The sequence below is a fragment of the Berkeleyomyces rouxiae genome (assembly GCF_048999995.1).
Source record: "Berkeleyomyces rouxiae strain 22BRR77 chromosome Unknown BrBRR77_ptg000003l, whole genome shotgun sequence".
In the NCBI taxonomy this organism is placed as follows: Eukaryota; Fungi; Ascomycota; class Sordariomycetes; order Microascales; family Ceratocystidaceae; genus Berkeleyomyces; species Berkeleyomyces rouxiae.
This window is the reverse complement of record NW_027396493.1, coordinates 1,749,551-1,772,625: the sequence shown is the minus strand read 5'-3', so window position 1 is coordinate 1,772,625 and position 23,075 is coordinate 1,749,551. Positions and strand designations below refer to the sequence as shown.

At 54.6% G+C, this 23,075-nt stretch overlaps 2 protein-coding genes across 2 annotated transcripts; one reads left to right on the top strand and one right to left on the bottom strand.

Annotated features, from left to right (window-relative positions):
* Window positions 1-2,450: 2,450 nt before the first annotated feature.
* BROUX77_003670 (uncharacterized protein) lies at window positions 2,451-4,576 on the top strand (the record flags this gene model as incomplete). Its single annotated transcript, XM_073748347.1, has 4 exons — window positions 2,451-3,363; window positions 3,424-3,559; window positions 3,636-4,137; window positions 4,184-4,576. 4 exons carry the CDS (start codon window positions 2,451-2,453, stop codon window positions 4,574-4,576), a joined length of 1,944 nt encoding a protein of 647 aa, XP_073606095.1.
* Window positions 4,577-5,180: 604 nt separating this feature from the next.
* BROUX77_003669 (uncharacterized protein) lies at window positions 5,181-21,891 on the bottom strand (the record flags this gene model as incomplete). The annotated part of the gene is made up of 4 exons (XM_073748346.1): window positions 5,181-15,107; window positions 15,631-17,705; window positions 17,782-21,684; window positions 21,789-21,891. The coding sequence occupies 4 exons, from the start codon at window positions 21,889-21,891 to the stop codon at window positions 5,181-5,183; spliced, it is 16,008 nt and encodes a 5,335-aa protein (XP_073606094.1).
* Between the last annotated feature and the right edge of the window lie 1,184 nt (window positions 21,892-23,075).

The following is a 23,075-nucleotide window of genomic DNA, read 5'->3' as shown; positions in this document are numbered from 1 at the left end:
GGAAAAAATAAAGAAAGCAGAGACGGGAGGTTTGGAGGGAAGGATGTATTGACGTCGGTTGTGTTTAGCGGATATTATGGAGCTCGGGATGGATTTCAGCGCCAGTCGTCAGGTCAGGGCAGCGGATTGTGAGGGCCAAAGACGCGGTTGGCAGTGGGGATTTCTTCGCAGGCTGGATCTCGCTGTTGTAGGTCACGTCGAGGGAGCACGCTGAGAATGAAGCGGGCTTTCGTAGCAGGTGGGCGACCAAGAGCGGGTGAGACAATGACAATGTTTGAACTTTGGGGGGGGAGGCCGGTATTAGCGGAAGAGTAGCTGTGGTTGAACGAAGGAGGCAGAGAGACGGGGCGGGGCTCCGGTGAATTAGAAAATTGCGTAGGAAACGAATGTCGGGAGAGCGAGGGCGAGAGTGAGAGCAAGACAGGAGGACAAGACCGGCGGAAACTGTGGTGGACAGCAGCTGATAAAGTGGTGAGAGGGTTCGCAGGTGAAAAAGAAAAGAGCCAGGCGGTAACCAGAGAAGATAATTCTCAAGAGGATCTGACCAGGGGGCCACCTCCAGTTGAGGAAGGGCAGCGGCGAGGTCTGATTGGCTGGGGCTGGGCCTGCTCGTGTTTACCCTGGAAAGGCTTCAAGCTTAAGTTCATAGTCAAGATGCAGGGCAGGAGGCAGGATTCTGATGGTGGATCCAGCGAATGCGAAGGAAGCTGGGGGACAGAAGTACCTGCGCAGGTGGAAATGTGGGCAGAGGTACAAGGAATGGCACGGGGCCAGGAACGAAAAGACAAAGCGAGGCAGGGGGCCAAGGTATAGTACAGAGGTACAGAGGTACAGAGGTACAAGATACAAGGCACAAGCAGGACGTGGGCATAAATGCCCAGCTGGGCCGTCAGCCTCTAAAATAGAGGGCGCTTCCGCCGAGACGCAGCAATACAGAGGCCAGAAATACAGGGGCCCGCCAGCGCAGAGGCCAGCGCAGAGGCCAGCCGCTGGGCCTGCAGTAGGCCCAAAATAATTTCTAAGCAGCACCCACTGCAAATTCAGCACGCGTGGGTACGAATGTCCATTCTTGAGCGGGTATTTTTGCTACAAAAAGCCTGTGTCAAAGAGCCGCCGGCGGACCACAAGCCCAAGTCCAAGTCCTCGACAAAGTCCCCCCTCTCGTATTCCCGCATTCCTCCCTTTGCGCTTCTCCGCCGGCTGGAGCTGAGCCTTGCATGTTGGGTGAGTCCTTGTATCCTGCGCCAGAACTTCTTCTTCGTGTCCAAGGCTCTGGCGCCAAAGTCCGGCCGTCCTTCGTCTCTATACCGCAATCCACAATCCGTAGGACACGCTTATGCGCGCCGCTGAGCTTTGCGTCGTTTAACCTTTTAGTCTCGCCAGATCGTGTCCTCGGGCCTGAATGGATACGAACAAGCTAAAATCGCTAGGCCTGCCAGCGATGCCGGCAGGCCTAGCGATTCGCTGAGCCCCTGGCCGCCAGCGAGCGGGTTCTGTTTGGCTCTATCGAAACAGTCGCAGATACACATGTTGACGTTGACGGCCGACCCCTGAGCTATTTTCTCCACTTGCATGTACAAGCATGCAATGAATGAATCATCGGTCCATACGAGAATGCGATCTGTTGATCTGCTAATCTCCCCTCCCACACATCCAGACACCGGGCCACGGCACTACGGCACCACGGCACTTGCTCACTATCCTGCTCACGAGGCTAAGATCCGTAGTGTCTACTGTTGCTCGTATTCATTCTTATACTTGGAGTATCGTCCCACATCATCACGGTGCCAGACTTGACGCCCTCGTTCTGACCTCCTCATCGCTTCTCCGCCCATGCACCACCAACCAACCTGCAATTCAAAAACTGAACCCTCGAATCCTCCACATCCCGTGTGTCAAGCCGGGATGAAAGGGCGATCCAGGGATCCATCATAAAGCAGCATTGCCAATGCCTCGCCATGTTCCATGAAACTCTTGCAGTTGGCCCAGGGCTTAAGTTCAGATAACAGCCGGCACATGTCCCGGCCAAGTGGGAAATGGCCTGACCATGTGCTACTGCATACGAGACGAACTTGTGCCGCCGTACTTTGTGATGTGTCTTGAACGAGATCGCCCAGCCTTTGTATTCTCGCCAAGGTTCGCCTGGAGTTCCCTTCCCGTCGTCCTGTCGTGTGTAACCCCAACCCTAATGACACATCCCCATGAGGCGTTCTGTCCGACAAGTCACCGATACGCCACCGTTACGCCACATTGACCGTCCTCCGCAATGATTTAGTGGGGGAACATCACCAACCCCAAAGAGGAAGCTCGAATTGCCAATTGGCAGAGAGGAGCAATAAGTCTCAGCCTTGCATCACGTCACAGACCCAAGGACAGCCTTTTGTTCGCCTCACTAATTGCCTGCCTTTTCCTTTTGAGCATTTGCAGCTTGTCCTGTTTTCCCCGTGCAAATGTTGGGAAGCTTTCTCCGCCAAGCCGGTTCTCGTATTCTCAGAACGACATCAGCGCCCTTCACCAAATCCGCTCTAATCTCGTCTCCCGCCCTTCACTGCCGCTCTCTTGCAATGGCTGCCCAGCGGGATCCAAACACGCTGTCCAATTACAGTGCCTGGCGAACTCGCCATACCACTGTTGACGTCACCATTGACTTTGAGTCCCGGCGCCTGGTGGGCTCCGTGTCGTACGAGTTTGAGTCTCTGACAGATGCCACCAGCAGCGAGCTGGTGCTGGACTCGAGTTTTGTGGCTATTGACACTGTCAGTGTGGCTGACAAGCCCGTGTCTTTTGATCTCAAAAACCGCATTGAGCCGTACGGCGCGCCGCTGCACATTCCCGCTCCGCCGACTGCTAAGGGCGCTAAGCTCAAGCTCAAGATCGACCTGGCCACCACGGACAAGTGCACAGCTCTCCAGTGGTTGACGCCCGAGCAGACCTCCAACAAGAAGCACCCGTACATGTTCTCCCAGTGCCAGGCCATCCACGCCCGCTCGCTGTTTCCCTGCCAGGATACGCCAGACGTCAAGTCCCCCTTCTTGTTCAAGATCAAGAGCGCACTTCCCGTTGTTGCCAGCGGAATCTTCCGCAGCGCAGATAAGCTTGACCAGAGTGGCTTGACCCAGTACACCTTTGAGCAACCTGTGCCGATTCCTTCATATCTGTTTGCCCTTGCGTCAGGCGACATCAAGTCTGCGCCGATTGGCCCACGCAGCAAAGTCACTACTGGCCCCGAGGAGCTGGAAAAGTCCAAGTGGGAGCTGGAGAACGACATGGAAAAGTTTATAGAGATTGCCGAAAAGATTGTGTTTCCCTACCAGTGGGGGGAATACAACGTGCTAGTATTGCCTCCCAGCTTCCCCTACGGCGGTATGTTTCCTACCTGTAAATTGAGTGGTGACATAATGTAGTCAACTAACCCCGTCATAGGCATGGAGAATCCCATCTACACCTTTGCTACCCCTACCATTATTAGCGGTGACCGCCAAAACATTGACGTCATTGCCCATGAGCTAGCTCATAGTTGGAGTGGCAACCTTGTGACCAGTTGCAGCTGGGAACACTTGTAAGTCATCAAACTACTCTACATACACATACACACCTATCGATAATCCAAGCATACTAAGCTCCAAAACTCACAGTTGGCTAAACGAGGGCTGGACCATGTACCTTGAGCGTCGCATTGGCGCTGCCATTCATGGGGAGCCTGAACGTGACTTTTCTGCCATCATTGGCTGGAAGGCTCTGGAAGACGCCGTGAACAGCTATGGCGCCGACCACGAGTTCACCAAACTTGTCATTGACCACAAGGGCATTGATCCCGACGATGCTTTCAGCACTGTGCCCTACGAAAAGGGCTTCCACTTCCTGTATTATTTGGAGAAACTTGTTGGCCGGGACGCCTTTGACAAGTTCATCCCTTACTATTTCAACAAGTGGGCAACCAAGTCGTTGGACTCGTTCGAGTTCAAGGCCACCTTCATCGAGTTCTTTGAGGCTTTAAAGGATGAAGAAATCTCCAAGAAGATTGCAACCATTGACTGGGATGACCGCTTCTACTCTCCTGGCCTGCCCCCCAAGCCTGACTTTGACACGTCTTACGCCGACCAGTGCTACGCTCTGGCCGACAAATGGGAGAACACCGTAAGTTGACTATTCCGATATATTACCGTGAGAATTTTACTGACAGACGGTACAGTCGTTTGTACCCTCCGCTGAGGACGTGGCCTCGTTTTCTGGTAACCAGAAGCTAGTGTTCCTTGAAAAGGTCCAGACCTTTGCAGCTCCTCTGTCCGCTGAGCGCGTCTACCAATTGGGCGAGACCTACCAGCTCACCTCTTCTGAAAACATTGAGCTGCAGTCTGCCTTTTTCCAGATTGCTCTCAACTCCAAGGCCGATAAGTACTACCAGGCCGCTGCCAACCTGCTCGGCCACGTTGGCCGCATGAAGTTTGTGCGCCCGTTGTTCAAGTCGCTCAACAAGGTCGATAGACCACTGGCCCTTGCTACCTTTGACAAGTTCCGCGAGTTCTATCACCCCATTTGCCGCGGCATGGTCGAGAAGGACTTGGGTTTGGCCTAGAGGCGAGAGGCCTATGATGAGCAATACTATTATAGGTGGTATAATAAGCAGGAATTCCATATAAGGAGGTCTTAATTTGACAACAAGGAACCGTGGAAGATGATCTTGAGAAAAGACACCTTGAGACATGTAACGAGAGTTAATACAGTCCAAGTTCATATACCTTAAACCCAAAACAACACAAGTCACTGTAAGTATTATCAAAGACCAGACATAACAAATGAAGAAAAAAGTAGCAGCAAAAAACAAGGACCAAAAAGAAAAATGATGAAAATCAATCTCAACAGCAAAGACAATGCGACGAATTTGAGAAAACAATGAACCGAAACAGCGGTAGAAATAAAAGCCAAAAGTTCAACTAAAACATGCCAACAAGGATGCTAAAACACCATGAAAACAACATTGTGATGCAGAAAAAAAAACTCAAAAACGCAAGGCCACAAAAAAGACATGGAAGCCAAAAAAAAGTTCCAAGAACAGGAAGATAACAAGCCAAAAAGGAAAAAAAAAAACATCAAGCTCAAAAGCCTAAGCAATCAAAAGAGCAAAAAAAACAAAGACAACAAAAACAAACAAACAAAAAGAAACTGCAACGCCGCCATTCCTAGAAAAGGAACCGCTTAAACGCCGCCCGGATACCAGACTTCTTATCGCCGTCTTCCTTGGCCCGCTTGCGCACATCCTGCTGTCGCTTGCGCCGGTCATTTTCCGCCTGCAGCCGGTCATTCGCCTTGCGCGAGACCTCGGCCGCCGCCAGGACGCGCTCGTCCGCGGCGTGGCGCGAGGCGCTTCCGCCACCGACGTCCATGGACAGTCGGCGCGAGTGCCCAGCGGCGGCGCCGGCGGCGCCGGCTGCCGACGGAAGCGTTGTCGAGTGGTGGTGCAGCGAGCGCGAGCGCTTGAGCCCGTCCTTGTCCTTGGATGGTGGCGGGAGCTCCTTGGTGGCGGGCGGCGGCCGCGAGACGCTGGCGTGCTCGAGCTCGCGCGTGCGCTCTTGCTCGGCGGGGTGGTCGCGGCGGCGGCGGAGGCGGCGACGCTCGCGGTCGCGGCCCTTGTCGTTTTCGCGCTCGAGTTCCTTTTGGTGATCACGTTCACGCTCACGCTCTCTCTCTCGTTCTCTCTCTCGCTCACGCTCGTGGGATGACAGCGCAGTCATAATGCGGCCAAGACCATGACCATGTCCGTGGTCTGCAGAGCGAGCGGATCCATGGCGTGCCAGATGGGCAGCACCGGCAGCGTCGCCGCTAAGCAAGGTATCGAGAGGCTGCTTCGGAGCGGCTGGGATGGCACCGGCAGCAGTAGGGCCGGGAACGTTGGTGGAGCGCGAGCTCTTGCGTCTGCTGCTTGTTCTCTCGCGGTCAGGCTCGGCCGGCACGACGACAGCGGCATCAGCCTGCGAGTGGTAGTGGCGCTCGCGCGACGAGCGGCTGCGCTTGACGCGGCCGGCGGCCAAATCGGCCTGGTGCTGCTGCTCGAGCGCGGCTGCCTCGCGGGCGGCCTTGCGCGCTTCCTTGCGCTGTTCATGTGCTGCCTGTTCGGCGGGCGAGCGCGTGGCGCGTTGCGACGGCGGCGTGTTGGATTCGAGACGGAGCAGCTGCGGCGTGAGCGGCGGCGTAGGCCGTGGGTCAGAAGCGGTTGAGCGGTGCGAGCGCATGCTGTCGGTGCGGATGCCTTCAGACGGCCGGGGGCGCGTGTGCGGCGGCGTCGGAACGGTACCCGTGCCGGAGGGACGGGCTGACGTGCTGGGGCGGCTGCTGGGGAGGTCATTGCCGGCTACAACAGCGAGAGGAGGCGCTGCGTGCGAGGAACTGGAACCCGAGGGGCGGGAGCTGTGGGAAGAAGTCTTGTGGCTGCGGCGGCTATGGCGGTCGGAACGACGGCGGGAAGAGCTCTCGGCTTTGTCAAGAAAAGTTACACATTCTGTAGAAGAGATGTCAGCATCAGAAATCCCGTCCACCACATTTGTCAAGTCCATGTCCATGTCCAAGTCGTCAGAAGTCGAGCTGGCCACCCGTTTGTGCTTGCCAGCTCTCAAGATATTGTGCCCTGCTGTGATGTTTTCATGAGTCTTGTGGTTGCCATTAGAAAGTGTCCGCTTGGGTAAATCAAACGAGATCCGGTTTGCGCCATCGGCCCGGGGTGAGAAGCCCTCGGACCACGGCGACGCGGGACACTGGGGCTTGGGGTCTGCCTGAGAAGCACTTGCTTCGGCAAAAGTAGTCTCGGTAGGGCTCAGGGCCTCAGCAGTGGCGTACACAACCACAGCGGCGGCAAGCAACTCCTCGTTATGCAGACGCAGGCGCTTTTTTTGTCGCCGCAGGGCACGTTGTTGCTGCTTCTTCTGGTCCTCCGAGGTGTCGGGAGTCACGACATTGGGGTCAGGAGGCCGGACGCCGTCGATCATGGAAGCGAACGACTTTTGAGGAGCAACATGGTGCTGTTTTTGAGCGGAGGTGCTCGGCGAAACAATAGGCGCACCCTCAAATCGGAAAACACCAAGCCTATTTTCGACATTCTGAGGAGGATATTGGGGTTGAGGGTGTTGGAGGACGGGCATGTTGCGATCCTTAGAGTCCTTTGCATCGAAGATAGCGGATAAAGACTCGGTGAGCTCTTCTTGGCCGTCAAAGCGGTCGACCACAACAGGCGCCTCCTTGGCAAGATTAGGGCTACCAGAAGGAGCCTCATTCACAAAGAAAGACTCGCGGAGTTCATGCTGTACCAACGCGTCATATTCGGGATCAGTATCGAGCTTCTTGCTAGCTGGCGGCGGGGGCGAGGCTCCATAGATACCGCCTCCAGGCTGGCTGTCTGACAGCATTGATCGCGTAGCGAAAACAACGCTAGCAACCATGGCAGCCCCGGCAGCTAAAGCGCCAGCAGCGAGAACACCGTTAGGAGACTCGTCGTCGACAGTAGTGTGTTCCTGGTCTTCATTAAGCTCCCTGGTGATAGGCTCCTCGCTGGTAGCTTCGGCAATGGCGGGTTGTTCAGCAGCCATAGCCTCTGTGACGGTAGTATCGTCAGCGACAACCTCCTTGGTGGTCGGTTCGCTGGAAACGGTCTCGACCATGACAACATCCTGGGATGCAGGCTCATCAACAACTGACTCTTGAGTAGAGACGTCTTCGCCAACTGACTGCTCGGGGCTGGGCTCAGGAGTGACAGCCTCGACAACGGGTTCGATCACGACGGGTTCTTCAACGGAAGCCTCATTCAACTCGGGAGTGTCAATAAGAGGATCAATGACAACAGGCTCCTCATCAATGGGGGTTTGGCCGACATTACCCCGAATAGCGTGCTCTTCAATAAATTCAGCCTCAGCAGTCGCCTCAGTGGCCACATATTGAGTAGATTCCTCGGTTGCAGCTTCAGTGGTGAGAGGCCCCTCAATAGTTTCTGAAGCGGACTCAATGACGACAGAATCTTCAGCCGTAGGCTCGGTAGCAGCAGTTTCTTCGACGGGGGCATCGACAGAAGTCTGAACGACTACAGGTTCTTCGTTAGACTCGGCGAAAGACTCTGTAGAAATGGCCTCTTCGGCAGCAGGCTCTGCAAGATCCTCAGGGATAGACTCAATCGCTGGAGGCTCTTCCATGGAAAATTCAACAGCGATTTCAGCGAGAACATGCTCTTCGGGAGTTGTCTCAACGGTGGCTTTAACAGCCGAAATCTCTTCGGTAGCGGGCTGTTCACCGATAACGTCATGAACATTTAGTTCTTCAGCAGAAATCTCAGCTAAGGGCTCGGCCGAGATCGGCTCTCCAGTACAAGACTCAATAACTCCTATCGTGGCGGTCTCGGTCGTGGACTCCAAAGCGACAGGTCCCTCGGAAATGACATCTTCAGCCGCAAGATCATGAGCCACTATGTCTTCAGTGACACTCTCAGTGATAGGCTCTTCAACCATGGGCTCAACTTCTTTATCAGTGGGAGATTCAGAGATAGCCTCAGCGGGTTCATCTGTAGCAGGGATTTCCTGAGTAGCCAGTTCCCCAGGAACTGAGGCTTCAGTGGGCAGCTCATCAAAAGCCACATCTTGACTAGTTGACTTTTCGGGGGTATACTCTTCCACATCAGCCTCTTCGACAATAACAAGGTCCTCAGCAACAGTCTCTTCAATAGTAGCCTTTTCGGAAACGAGTTCAGTGGTAGGGTCAGAGGGAAGCTCTTGAGAAGTTTCGACAGCGATAATAGAACGGTCTGCCGTCTCTTCGGGGTCTCGATTGCTACCAGCTTGTGATGTAGTCTCGATGATGACTGGATTCTCGCTAGAGTATTGGGCGGTGACTCCAATAGTCTCTTTGGAAACAGACTCCTCAATAACAATGCTCTCAGTAAGGACCTCGACCGATTCCTTGGAAACAGACTCAATGATGACAGGTTCTTCGGAAATAGACTCGACCAAAGTCTCGGTCACGGTAGTTTCTTCAGTAAACTCATGTGTGGAAGGGTCCTCAGAAGATTCAACAAGAACAAGTTCTTCGTTGACAGACTCATGGGGGGAATTCCCATGGCCACTAGTTTCGATAGCAACATGAACCTCAGCGGTGGGGGAATTGGATGTGTTGTCCTCTTCAATGGCGGACTCTTCAACGGCTAGAGACTCTGGAGCGGTAATTTCAGTGACAGAAGGTTCTTCAGTGGCCTCTTCAGGGATAATTTCAACAATGGTGTCCTCAGAATCAGACTCAACAATAACTGACTCCTCGATAGACTGGGCAGCGGACTCTTCAATGGCATTATCCTCAGTGATGGGCTGCTCAAGAACAATTTCTTCAGGATTGGAGTCGCAGCTAGACTCCTCGACAGCAGGCGTCTCAGTGATGGGCTGCTCGGGGGTGCTTTCAGGGGCGGTCTGTGCGGTAGGCTCCTCAGAAATAAGAGGCTCATGAATGGGAGCCTCGTCAACTACTTCAGTCGCAGAATCAGTAGCGTTAGGCTCCTCGGAAGTAGGCTCTTCAATGGCAGGGGCCTCAACCGAAGGCTCTTCGGCAGCGGACTCTTCAGTAGCGGCGGCCTCGGCGACGGCCTCGGCGGCAGGCTCTTCGGAGACGGGCTCTTCAGTGTTAGGGGCCTCAATGACAGACACCTCAACAATAGACTCCTCAGCGGCAAGCTCTTCAGCGGCAGGCTCCTCGGAGGCAACCTCTTCAGTAGCGTCAACAGACCCAATAGCACCAGACTCCTCAAAAGACTCGTCAACGACAGGGGGTTGAGGGTTAGAGTCGTGATCAATCGAGGAATGTTCAGGGTTAACCATGACCAAATCATCTTCAACAAAGGATTCCGAACAAACAGATCCCTCGACAGGAACGACAGTAACAATAGGCTCCTCGACGGGCTCCTCAGCAAGATCATCAGCGAAGGATTCAACAGTGTTCTCAGTAACAGTGCCTTCGACAAGGGATTCCGTGAGAGTCGGCTCCTCATATGCAGGCTCCTCAACAACTGGTTCGACAATAGACGGTATGGTAATTTGGTCATTTGTAGGTTCTTCAGGGGAAGATTCAACCGTGATAGTCGCGACAACAGAATCAATGGCCGGCTCTTCAACAACAGGAACCTCGGCCAATGTCTCGATAATAGGCTCAGGAGTAGCCTCTGGGGTAGCATCATCCACAAGAGGCGACTCTTCAACAGGTACTACGCTGAAACTGTCATCTTCAGCCACAATATCGTGACCAATAGGTTCTTCCAAGGCGCTTGAAATGGAGTCGTCAAAATCGGACTGAATGTTGACAGCCTCCTCGATAGCAGCTACCACAGGCAGATCCTTGCTGACAACAGTGGCTTCAGTACTAGAGGCTTGCTCGGTGCTGGAGGTTAGTGGTTCCTGTGTGGTTTCCGGAACGGCTTCTTGAACGACTGGAGCTTCGATGACCACTTGACTTTCAGTAGATTCTTGAACGATGGTTTCATGAACAATATGAGTCTCGGTGGTGACGGTCTCTTCGACTATGACAGTCTTTTCGACAATGGGGGGAACTTCAACAGATGTCGAGATATGAGATTCAAGAAGAACGGCATCCTCGACGGAGACTGACTCAGGAAGAGATTGGACTTCAACCTGCTTCTCGCTTGTCATCGCCCTCGTAGCGTTATCCCCATCAGAAATTATAGGTTCTTCAACGACAGTGGATGTCTCGCCGGCGGTAGGACTTAAAACAGAGGCTGTAGTGCCCGGTGTGGTCTCAGAAACGGGGTTAACATTGGCAGCCTCGTCAACAACTACAACCTTATCTGTAGCGAGTGTTGCAACTACAGATCCTTCGATGGCGGGCTCCTCGGCTGCAGGCTCTTGGGAGAGAGAGTCTTGCGTGAGAAGCTGTTCAGCAACGGGGACTTCAGTAAGAGGTTCTCCAGTTATAGGCTCCTCAGTATTAGGCTCTACAGAGACAGCATCTTCAGCGACGGGGTCTTCAGTGGTGGGCTTTTCAGTGGAAGATACTTGAACAACAGGTTCCTGAGCAGCGCTATCGTCAAGAACAAGCGCCTCAGTGGCGGGCTCGTCGAGCACAGGCACTTCGGTAACAGGGGCCTCAGTAGCAGACTCCTCAGTGAGGAGTTCGTAGGGACCAGGCTCTTCAGTTGCATAGGCCCCAGCGGCGGGCTCCTCAGTGACAGGTTCCTCAGCAGATGGCTCCTCGGCGGCAGGCTCGTCAGTGGCAGGCTCCTCAGCAGATGACTCCTCGGCGGCAGGCTCTTCGGAGACGGGCTCTTCAGTAGCGGCGGCCTTGGCGACAAGCTCAGCTGTAGGCTTCTTAGCAACGGGTTCCTCGGCAGCGGGCTCCTCAGTTGCAGGCGCTTCAGTGACGGGCTCCTCGGTGACGGGTTCGTCAAGAACAGGCTCTTCGATAGCAGGCTCCTTGGCTACAAGCTCAGCGATGGGCTCTTCAGTAGCAGGCTCTTCAGTGGTAGGCCTTTCGGAGACGGAATCCTCAGCGTCAGGGGTCTTAGTGGTAGACTCCTCAACGGCAAGCTCTTCAGTAGCGGACACCTCAGCGACGGTCCCGGTAGCAGGCTCCTCGGCAGCAGGCTCCTCAGCAACAGGCTCTTCAATGGCAGGGGCCTCAGCGATGGGCTGCTCGTGGGTAGACTCCTCGGCAGTGGGCTCCTCGGCAGTGGGCTCCTCGGCAGTGGGCTCCTCATTGGCAGGTTCTTCGGTAACAAGGGCCTCGGCCGCAGGCTTTTCAGTAGCGGGCTCTTCATTGGCAGGGGCCTCAATGACGGACTCTTCGAGGGTAGGCTCCTCAACGGCAAGCTCTTCAGTAGCGGACACCTCAGCGACGGTCCTGGTAGCAGGCTCCTCGGCAGCAGGCTCCTCAGCAACAGGCTCTTCAATGGCAGGGGCCTCAGCGATGGGCTGCTCGTGAGTAGACTCCTCGGCAGTGGGCTCCTCGGCAGTGGGCTCCTCATTGGCAGGTTCTTCGGTAACAAGGGCCTTGGCCGCAGGCTTTTCAGTAGCGGGCTCTTCATTGGCAGGGGCCTCAATGACGGACTCTTCGAGGGTAGGCTCCTCAACGGCAAGCTCTTCAGTAGCGGACACCTCAGCGACGGTCCCGGTAGCAGGCTCCTCGGCAGCAGGCTCCTCAGCAACAGGCTCTTCATTGGCAGGGGCCTCAATGACGGGCTCTTCGAGGGTAGGCTCCTCGACAGCAAACTCTTCAATGGCAGCGGCCTCAATTACAGACGCTCCAGTGGCAGAGGCTTCAGTTGCAGGCTCCTCAGCAACAAGCCCAGTGACGGACTCGTCGGTCACAGGCTCTTCGATGAGAGAGGCCTCGGAGATAGGCTCCTCGGTCACAGGCTCTTCAATAGCGGTGGCGGCCTCAGTAATGAGCTGCTCGTGGGTAGACTCCTCGGCAGTGGGCTCCTCATTGGCAGGTTCTTCGGTAACAAGTGCCTCAGTCGCAGGCTCTTTAGTGGCAGAGGCCTCGGCGGCAGACTCCTCAGTGACAAGTTTGTCAAGAACAGGCCTTTCAGCGACAAGCTCTCCGGTGGCAGGGGCTTCAGTTGCAGGCACTTCAGTAACAGGCTCCACAGTGGAAGGCTCCTCAGTAACAGGCTCCTGAGCTGCGGGCTTCTCAGCGGCAAGGTCTTCAACGACCGGCCCCTCAGTTTCAGATTCCTTAACGGTGGGCTCCTTATCGATGGACTGCTCGGCAACAGGCACGTCTGCGACGGGCTCTTGTGCAGTAAGTTCTCCAGCAGCAGATTGTTCGGTGACCGGCTCCTCGGTGACGAGCTCCTTGGGAGCCAACTCTTCAGTAGAAGAAACTTCTGTGGCGGGGACTTGGACAATAGTCTCTTCAGCGATGGAGTTATCAACGGGTTCTTCGGGCGCGCAAGTCTCGCCGACGTCAGCCGAAATCTCACCGACAACTGGCATCTCTGAAAAAAGCGGTTCATCAACAACCTCTTGGGTAGAAGGGGCGGCCACAACAGCATCATCAACTATGGTTGTTTCTTCAACAGGAGCAGTCGAAGTCGGGTCACAAGGAGCTTCAGGCTGGGGCTTGGGCTGCTCTTCATCGGAGGTGCAGGCTTCAAGGGCGCCAACGGGCGTTTCTTCGGGTTGAGACACAGATTCAGCCTCGGGCAGTTCGTCGTTGGAAGGGGCCGTGGTAGGTTCAGGCAAAGCTTCCATGGGTTCTCCGGCGTCTGTCTCAGGGGTAGAAGCAGGTTGCTCATCGGGTGAAATGGTGGCTTGAGCTTCTAGATTTTCTTCTTGTGCTTCCTGTGCGTCAACGCCGGAGCCTTCACCAAGTTGGGGCTCAAAGGTCGCCTCAGAATTTGGAACAATAGCAGCGGTTGGCTCATCTTCGGACAAAGCTTGAGGCTGGTCACCGGATTCGCCTTCGAGAGTTTCTTGAGAAGGTACTTCTGATGCTGTTTCAATGGGTTCTTCCAGAGCAGCCTGAGAACCGCTTGCGATTTCGTTCTCTAGAGAGACTTCAGGCTCCATCTGGGCCTGAGTCTCAGGGGAGTCTGCAGAAGTCTCAACTGGCTCGGCGTCGGAGGCTACTCCATTGGTGTCTTCAGGGGTGTCGGGCTGTTCTTCAGGAAGGCTGTCACCTGGGGCCTCGAGTTGGTCTAGAAGAGCCCCAGAAGACTCAACAGCCTCAGCTTGAGGGATTCCTTGAGTATGGCTTTCAGATGTAACAGTGGACAAATCTTCGGTGGGCTCACTGGCTGGTTCCTCGGGACCTGTTTTAGGGGAATCCTGGGGTGGTGTCGAGACGAAAACAGGCTTGTCATTGGTATTCAAGGTGTCCGCGGGACGGTCCTGGGTGTGTTCCTCCGGCTCGGATTGGGTATTATCGTCGGGGTGGTCGTCCATTGTCCGTTCGGTCTCGATTTCTAGGGTCTCCTGGGGGGTCTCATCGAGGGGATTCTCAAGGGGTTCTTTGGGGTCAATATCGGAGCGAATCTCGGAGTGAATCTCAGACAACTTATCAGAGTGCACTTTAGAGGGGACTAAGTCATCTTGTTGGCCCTCATTATTGGACCTTGGGACCTGGACTTGAATCTCTGGCATCGCTGTGGTGTCAGAATGTGGGAGAGTTTGCTTACTATCAGTGTAAATGGGCTTTGGCTCCAAAATTGGGACAGGTGATACTGTGTGGGTATCAAAAGTTCCCGGCGCAGCAGTCATAAGGGGGAATTCCAGAGTTTCTTCAGGGACCGGCATCGTAGAAAACTCATGGCAGTCGGATGGTCTTCGAGAGGACTTGTGAGAAGACTTTCGGGAAGACTTCCGTGAGGATTTCTTGCGAGACTCGGACTGAGATTCCTCGTGAGCCTTTCTCAGAGCAGCATAAATGTCATCGGGCGCAGCGGTGGGCATGTAACTCCCATCCCCTGCTGCAGCAGTGCCTTGATGCATAGTTGAAGCATCCGCACCATGATAGTAGCCGTAGGCCGGACTGGTTTGTGAGTACCCCTTGTCAACCGACCATGAGGCGACCTGTTGCTCTTGAACCCAGGCCGAAGTTTGCGGTTGCGAATAATCGGTCTCAACCCCACGCGGCAGCTCAATTTCAGAAAGCGACTCAAGAGCCGACAATTCTTCGGTAGCGGCGTATGGCTGTGCGTCATAGTTGTAGTAGCCTTGATCTAGCTTATAGCCTTTTTCGATTGTGAAGCTCTCTAGATAGCGGTGAACGGCAGGTTGGAGATCAGGATGAGATTGAGGTTCAGGCTCGGGCTCTGGTTCTGGTTCTGGTTCAACTTGTGGATCAGCCTCATTTTCTTGTGGCGGCTCTTGGGGATGTGAGTCTTCTTGGGGGGCAAGAGACGCGGGTTTCTGCTCAGGGTTAGGCACTTCGACAGCAGGTGACGGAATCTCGCGAGGCATCCGGGGGATGTTGCTATAGCGAATATAGGCAAACGGCTGGTCCTCAATCTCTTCGGCTGTTGGCTCTGCAGGCGACTCTGGGGCACTATCATCTGCTGTCTCGGAAGGTTGTTGGTCTTCTACCAGTATAATGTTAGTAAACAGACTTCCATCTTGAGAGGGTTTGGGTATCTGTGAGTGGTGGAAACTTATGTTGAAAGCCCAAATCTACCTCACAGTCTCCAGATATGGGAGGATCGTGGAAACTTGCGAGACAGTGGTACAGGATACATCACGAGGAACATGAGAGTAGTAGTTGTGATAGCAGTGATATCATAGTAGGCACGGGAATTTCAGAGAGGGCTTGTAGGTAGCCAGAGAGAGAGGGTATTGTTCTCAGTGCAGTGAAACCAACGGATAGCCAAGCCGGGCCAAGTAAAAGCATACATTGGAAAAGCAGAGCATGGTAGAGCACGTCGAAGAGCTGTCCAGCAAAAGGAAACGACAGAGATATCAAATCTGGCGTGGCGTGCAAAAATACAGCCACCAAACCCAGAAAAAGAACAGAAAGACAACAGGGAGCCTCCAAGAGAAGGCAACACAGCCACACCACCCACACAGAAAACAGCACCAAAACACAAGCTTTCCTGTTCCTTTGTCATGTTTAGAAAAAACAAACATGCATACAGTACCACCAACACCATCATCAGATCACCAGACACAGTGCCATTAGAACAAGAGCAGCCGCAATAGCCGGGCGCTGCGCTGGTACCAGATACAGCCCAGGAGCAGCCGTCAGCATCAACAGAATCAGGCTTCGAGAAGATAGCCATCTGAAGATAACTAGAGATACAACAGCTCCAACGGCATAGACGCCAGTGGACGGGTCCTGTGGGGCAGCAGACTTGGTACCAGTCACAGCGGGAGGCTGAGGAGAAGACCTCTGCTGGATAGTTAGAGGCGTGTTCACAGAGGCGCTGGAATCTAGTGCAGGTGGTGGTGAAGATGGTAGGGGCGAAACAGAAGAAACAAAAACAGGGAGAACAGTGGCAGCAGGGGTGGTGGGGGGCAGACTGACATCTTTTCCGCTCGAGGGCTTGGACTCTGAGTTGGTTGAAGTTAAAGGGCTTTTGGTGGTGGTGGAGACAGGCTCGGGCAGGGATCGAGCGGAAGGGGTGTTTTCCTCGAGATCAGTCTTGCTGGTGGCAGACTTCTCGTCCAATTCCGCCTTCTTGTCTGAGGTTGCAAGCTTAATTGCTGCGGCGGTAGCAACAGCACCGGCACCAACAATAGCAACAGTAGTAAGCAGCTCGCTGGTAGACTTGCCCTCTCTCTCCTCTGCGTCATCAGGCACAACGTTCGGACCTAGAGCTTTGCTCAAAGTAACCTCGGGAGCATCATGTTCAATAGCGTTCATATCTTTAGCTTCCAAGACCTCGCTCTGAGCCATAAAAGGCATGGTATCCTCAATATCACTCGGAGCAGTAATCTCAACAAAAGGAGCCGAAGTGACAGATTCCAAGGCAGCGGGAGCATGGTGATCCCCTTCAATAGTGGACTCTGAGACAGCTGGGACAGAAGTCGAGACAACAGCAGGGACATCAGAGGACTCCATGGAAGGCTCACTGTCTGACAAGACGGGTTCAGGGACGCTCTCAGTGGGAACCTCAACCAAGTCAGGAACTTCAATTTCGATAGGGGGTGCAGTGACGTGAGATGAAGCTTCAGGCATCTCATTCTCAACCTCAGCTTCCTTGACAGGCTCAGAAACAGAAACTTCCGGGGCTTCGGACGGGGATCCAGTGAAATGAGGTTCGGTCGAAATGTCATCCGCGCCAAGATCCCAAGCATCAATGTCTTCATTCGAAATGTCCGCGACAGGTGAACTCGGAAGAACAAGTTCTCGCGAGGCTTCTTCAGCCGGGGCAGTAGAGGGCTTCTCAACAGACAAATCCAAAGTGGAAGCTTGAACAGGAGCCTCTTCAATGACTGATTCAGCGAGAGAAGTCGTAAAAGACTGAGCGGGAGCTTCAATGGAGATAGATTCTCCTTCAATTCCCCAGGCTTCTAGACTGTCTTCGGAATCGGCCTCGGAAATAATTGATTTTGAAAGCAAGTCGGACGTACTAGTGGCTTCGACCTCTAGAGTCTCACCCAAGGTCTCCTCAACCATAGATGCACAAGTATCTCCATGAGGCTCAACAGAACCCTCAGAGGCGGGACCGGTAGACTCAACAACAACGAAGCTATCGTCACCCTCAACACCACCAAAGTCTTCCTGGCGCAAAGGTTCATTGGCAGCCTCTTCATCAAATTCAGTATGAGAGGCCGTGTCGCTGTTCTCCGGCTTAGTATCGGCCGCCAGATCAAGGGGCTTCATCTCGAGATCATTCATGCCCATAATCTCGCTCTCAAGTGCTGAAATTGAAGCAGTTGTAGCAGGAGAGGCAAAAGAGGTCTCGCGCGAGTCTGCGGGAGAGAACAGATCCGGGGCATCGGTGACGTCACTGAAGCTCTTCTTGTGGAAGGTCAAAGCATCAGGTGCTGGGCGCCTAGTCTCGATATGGAGAGGGTTCACCTCAAGTGGCTGCGGGGCCAGACCGAAAGCCATAATTTCGGAGATAGACGAGAACTCCTCAGGCTTAGAAGCAATAGCAACAGTGACATTAGACTCCGAAAGCTTTTGTGAATCGAGAGGTACAGTCTCTGCATGGCTGTGTTTGGCATCAAGGGTGTTCTCAGCATGGGGCTCAACCAAAGAAACAGCTTTTTGGGATAGATCTTCAACAGCTGGGTGTGTGGCTGTTAAGTTAGCAACCTTGAACGGTCGTGCTAGGGGGTCCTAGAACTGGGGTGGACAACTTACCAGGTGCTTCAAAGAGCTCCGTGAGCTTAACATCAGCTAGAGCATCAACGGCAATAGGTTCGGTTGCAGCAATGCTCTTCGCAACTTCTTCGACAGTGGCAATACCACTGGCTGACTGCTCAACAGCCTCGGCGGCTTCGACAGAGGCACACACCTTGTCGCCGGTGTCCTCTGTGGCTTCCGTCTCAACTTCCTCCTCCACAAACTTCTCAACAGACATTTGGTTCACTAGCAGGGCAACATCATTTTCGACTTCCTCCACGGCAGATGGACTTGACATGGCTTTTTCCTCCTCAACACATGCAGAAATGGGGGTAATCTCACCTTGTTCGTTTGCGGCCTCCTTTGGCGCTTCCTTTTCTTCAGCAGCAACTTCGACTTTTTGATCAACCTCGGTCTTCGGCGGGACACTGCCGTCGATTGCCTCGTGCTCAGTGGCCTTAGTAGAGCCTGGTGTCACGGGTTCTTCCGGCTCTGAATCAGTAGATGTAGCAACAACTGCGGCAGTGGCGGCAGTGGCTGCAGCCGCGACAGCCGCAACAGCAGCAATTTCGGCAGTCTTGTCGCTAGACTCGTCAGTGCTAGCAACTTCAGCCAGAGCCTTGACAACCTTAGGCTCGGTGGCAGCCTCAGTTACGACCTCAGGAGAGGCTTCGGCAGGAGCCTCAGTGGATTCGGCCTCAGGGGGAGCGTCAGACGGAGCAGTATCGGGCTCAACGGGTGCTTCTGAAGAAGCCTCAACAGGCTCAGTGGCTTCAATGGCCTCAGCAGCCTCTGGTTCAGCTGGAGTCTCAACAGCAGCCTCGGGCTCGGCAGCCTCAGCAGTCTCAGTAGCAACCTCAACGGGCGCTTCAACCTCGATGGCAGCCTCGGCGGTTTCACCTTCGGCCTCAGCGACAGTTTCGGCATGGATCTCAACAGTTTCGTTTTCGGCGACAGCCTCGGTAGCAGCAACCTCAGCCTCAGGTTCATTCGCAGCACCAGGCTCTTCGGGAGCAGCTTCAACGGGTGCTTCAACAGCTTCGGGTTCAGTGGGTGCCTCAGGCTCGGCAGTGGCTTCAACAACAATCTCAGCCTCAACGGCTTCAGGCTCGGCGGCAGTGGCTTCAACAACAATCTCAGCCTCAACGGCTTCAGGCTCGGCAGCAGCAGCTTCGGGTTCCGCATCAGCTTCAGGAGCAGTCTCAACAACGGCTTCGACTTCAGTGTCGACAGCATTAGCTTCGGACTCGGCTTCAGGAGCGGCCTCAGGCTCAGCAGCGGCAGCTTCAGGTTCGGCAACAGCTACTCCGGGCTCGGCAGCAGTTTCGGCCTCAACTTCAGGCTCAGCAGGAGGTTCGGGCTCAGCGGCAGCTTCAATAGCTTCGGGCTCGACAGCAGCGACTTCAGAAACGGGCTCAGCAGCAGCTTCAACAGCTTCAGGCTCAGCAACAGTCTGAGCAGCGGCCTCAGGCTCGGAAGGAGCTTCAGTCTCGGCGGTGACCTCAACTTCACCAGCAGCCTCGGGGGCAGCTTCGGGCTCAACTTCAGGCTCAGCAGGAGTTTCGGGCACAGCAGCAGCGGCTTCGGGCTCAGCGGCAGCTTCAATAGCTTCAGGCTCGGCAGGAGCTTCAGGCTCGACAGCGGTTTCCGGGGCTGACTCGGCTTCAGGCTCAGCAGCAGCTTCAGGAGCGGCCTCAACAACGGCTTCGACTTCAGTGTCGGCAGCATTAGCTTCGGACTCGACTTCAGGAGCGGCCTCGGGCTCAGCAGCGGCAGCTTCAGGTTCGGCAACAGCTACTTCGGGCTCGGCAGCAGTTTTGGCCTCAGCTTCAGGCTCAGCAGCAGCCTCTGGGGCAACTTCAGGCGCGGCAGCAGCTTCAACCTCAGCCTCAGGTTCATTCACAGCACCAGGCTCTTCGGGAGCAACTTCGACAGGTGCTTCAACAGCTTCAGGCTCAGCGGGGGCCTCAGGCTCGGCAGCGGCTTCGACAACAATCTCAGCCTCAACGGCTTCAGGCTCCGCAGCAGCCTCAGAAGAAGTTTCAGGCTCAGCGGCGGCGGCTTCGGTCTCAGGAGCGGCAGCAGCGAGGTCGGTGGCAGTAGCTTCGGGCTCAGCAGGAGCCTCAACTTCAGGAGCAGCTTCAAGCTCAGCAGGAGCCTCAACTTCGGTAGCAGTTTCGGCCTCAGCTTCAGGCCCGACAGGAGCTTCAAGTTCGGCAGCGGCAGCTTCGGGTTCGGCAGCAGCTTCAGCTTCAACAGCTTCAGGCTCAGCAGCAGTCTCGGCTTCAGTCTCGGCTTCAGTCTGAACAACGGCCTCAGAAGAGGCTTCCTCCACCGGTTCAGCACTCACAGCTCCCGCTGGCACTTCGGCGGCCTTGGCCTTCTCAGCAACATCATTGTCGGGCGTGGCTGTCTCTTCAGTGACCACAGGGGCTTCTTGTACTGTCTCGGCAGATTCGATTTCGGTAGAAGCGGTATCGGGAATAGTCACAGGCTTTTCAGTAGGCTCAGAAGCTTCGGGCGCCTTGTCTTCAGTAGAGGCCTCAACTGAGACATCATCTTCTTGTGTAGCAACTCCAGTAGTAGCAGTGGCCTCGGGTTCAGTCGTTTCTTCGGCAGCAATCTCAGGGTTAGATTCAGGGTTAGTCTCGGGGTTAGCCTCAGAAACAGCAGTGGTCGTCTCTTCGGCAACAGGCTCGGGAGACTCGGAAGCAGCAGCCGGGACATCTTCGACTAGAACTTCAGAGGCAGACTCAGTAACAGGCTCGGATTCAGCTTCTGGCACAGCTTTGGCTTCAGCTTCGATAGCGTCATTTGAGGTTTCGGTGGCAGCGGCCACCGGTGCGGGTTCTTCGGTAACAGGCTCTGTGGCGGCTAGTTCTTCAGCAACAGGTGCAGGCTCCTCGGCAACAGGTGCAGGCTCTTCGGTAACAGGCTCTGTTGCGGCTGGTTCTTCAGCAACAGGTGCAGGCTCCTCGGCAGCCGGTTCAGGTTCTTCGGCGGCAGGTGAAGACTCCTCAATTACAAGCTTCTCGGGCATAGGTTCTTCATCGGGAGGCTCCTCGGTGACAGGAGCTACCTCCTCGGTTGTGGGTGCGCTTTCCGTAGATGCAATCTCGGGTTCAGCCGCATCGTCAGCGGCGGCAGCATCGCTGGTAGTAGCGGGGACAACAGTGGCCTCTTCGGTTTCAACAGGGGCCGGCTCCGGGGCATCGGTCGTCTCCGCAACGGCGATTTCTTCGGTGGCCTCAGGATTTGGCTCCGTGGAAGCTTCTGTAGTTGGTTCGGCGGTAGGCTCAACGGCCGGCTCTGGGGTGGTCTCTACGGGATCTGCAGTAGACTTTGCAGCGGGCGCGTTTTCGGGCTCTGCAGCAGATTCTACGGCAGGGTCGGGAAGAGACTCCTCAACTGGCTTTTCTGGCACCTCGGCAGCAGGTTCTTGGGCAGGTTCAGCCGCAGACTCGGAGACAGGCTCTACAGTCGGCTCTTCGGTGGGAGATGCCTCTACTGCGGCTTCAGCGGCAGGCTCACTTCGAGAAGCTTCTACTGCGCCTTCTACAGAGGCAGTGGTGGCAGGCTCGGTTGAAGAAGCTTCTACTGCAGCCTCGGCAGGGATATCGTCAGTGTCAGTTTCCGCCACTGCGGCAGATTCTGTGGGAAGATCCTGCTCTGCGACAGCATCGACAGACTTGGACTTCTTCTTTTTAGACTTCTTCTTCTTTTTCTTAGATACTGAGACCTCGGAGGCGGTGCCATCGGCCAAAGAGAGCACGCTGCTGTTGGGGTCTTCCAGCTCGTCAACAGCAGCCGGTTCTTCAGAGGCCTTGTCCTCAAGAGACTCTGTGCTAGTGGTTGGTGAACTCTTGGACTTTTTCTTTTTCTTTTTCTGCTGCGATGTTGAGGGTGCAGGCTCAGAGTTGTCTACACAGATAGTTAGCTTGGGCCAGCAGCCAATGGGGTGTAAGTCGCAGTAGAAGGAGGCTAAAAGCAAAAATTCAAAAAAAGTGAAATAGGGAGGGGCCTACCAGCAACGGGCTGCTCGTCTGGCTTGTTATCTGCAACTTGGGAGTCGGCGGTCTCCGTCTCCGGGACAGCATCGGCCTCGGGGGTTTTCTTAAGAGGGTCCATCTTTGGCAGTGACTGACTGAGGCGAGCTGTCCGGACGATGTTTTAGGTGTCTTCTTTGTGGCAGATGAGCCGGATTATATGACAGTGATTAACTCCACGGGGCCGATTCGCAAATCCGGGATCGGCTGGGAAGAACTGGAGATAGCAGTCTCGGCGGTGGTGGGGATGTTTTGGATGGGAACAGAGGCTCTCGAGCGAGGCAACGCGGGATAGCGAGAAGGCGATGGAGAAGGGGGATAGATAGGTAGGGGAACTGTATAATGTACAGAAATGGCGATATGAGACGAAGCACAAGTGGCTGGACAAAGGGTATCAAGAATGGTTGGGACAGGCCTTGGGGCTCATGGACGGCGTGGGCGCAAGTACAAGGGCAGGAGACAGGCAATGAACATGGACATGGACGTGGAGATGAAGGAAAGGAAAATATAAGACAAGACGGGCAAGGGGCGGGAGAGTTGGGCTGAACAAGAAGTATGTAGGTAGGCCAGAGTGGGCGGGAGTTGGGCTTCTCTGACGGATCAGATCACCAAGCACTTGACTTGTATACAAGTAGACAATACAAAGACCCCTTGTTGGAAGCGGGCATGGATGGATGGATTGGGTGTTTTGTGAGAGGTTAGTGAAAAGCTCAAGGGCAAGAGAGGAGAAGATTTGACAGGAGACAAGGAAAGAAATCCGGGGCAAGACATGGGATGGTGAGATTTCTTTTTCTTTTTTTTTTCCTTTTTTCCTTTTTTTTTTTGCTATATACGCAACGCAGACAGGCTCACCACTCTCGTCGTGCTTTGTTTTCACAACGCACGATCCCTCTGGGCCCTTTTTCTCTTCTCTTCCTCTTTGCTCTTCCTTGCCCAGAAAAACAGCAAGAAAAAAAATCCCAAGCCAAGGCCCTTGTGCATTGCATAAGCGCTCAAGCCAGGCCCAGCCCAGTATCGGAATCACGGCGCAGACAGGAAGTATCAGGACAGGAGCACGCCCTTGCCTGGCCTGGGGCACAAGTTGTGTTCTCGACTTCGGATGCTCTCAATAGTCTTGGTTTTTTGTCTTTGTCCGCGGCTGGTGCTTGATATCAGAGTGTCTCGCTCGTGTGGTGCAAGAAAAAAAAGAAAAAAACACCAAGTCCTAGACATGCAGCAAACCTGATTGCTCACCCAGACTCCACACAGACCACACATTAAATCTGT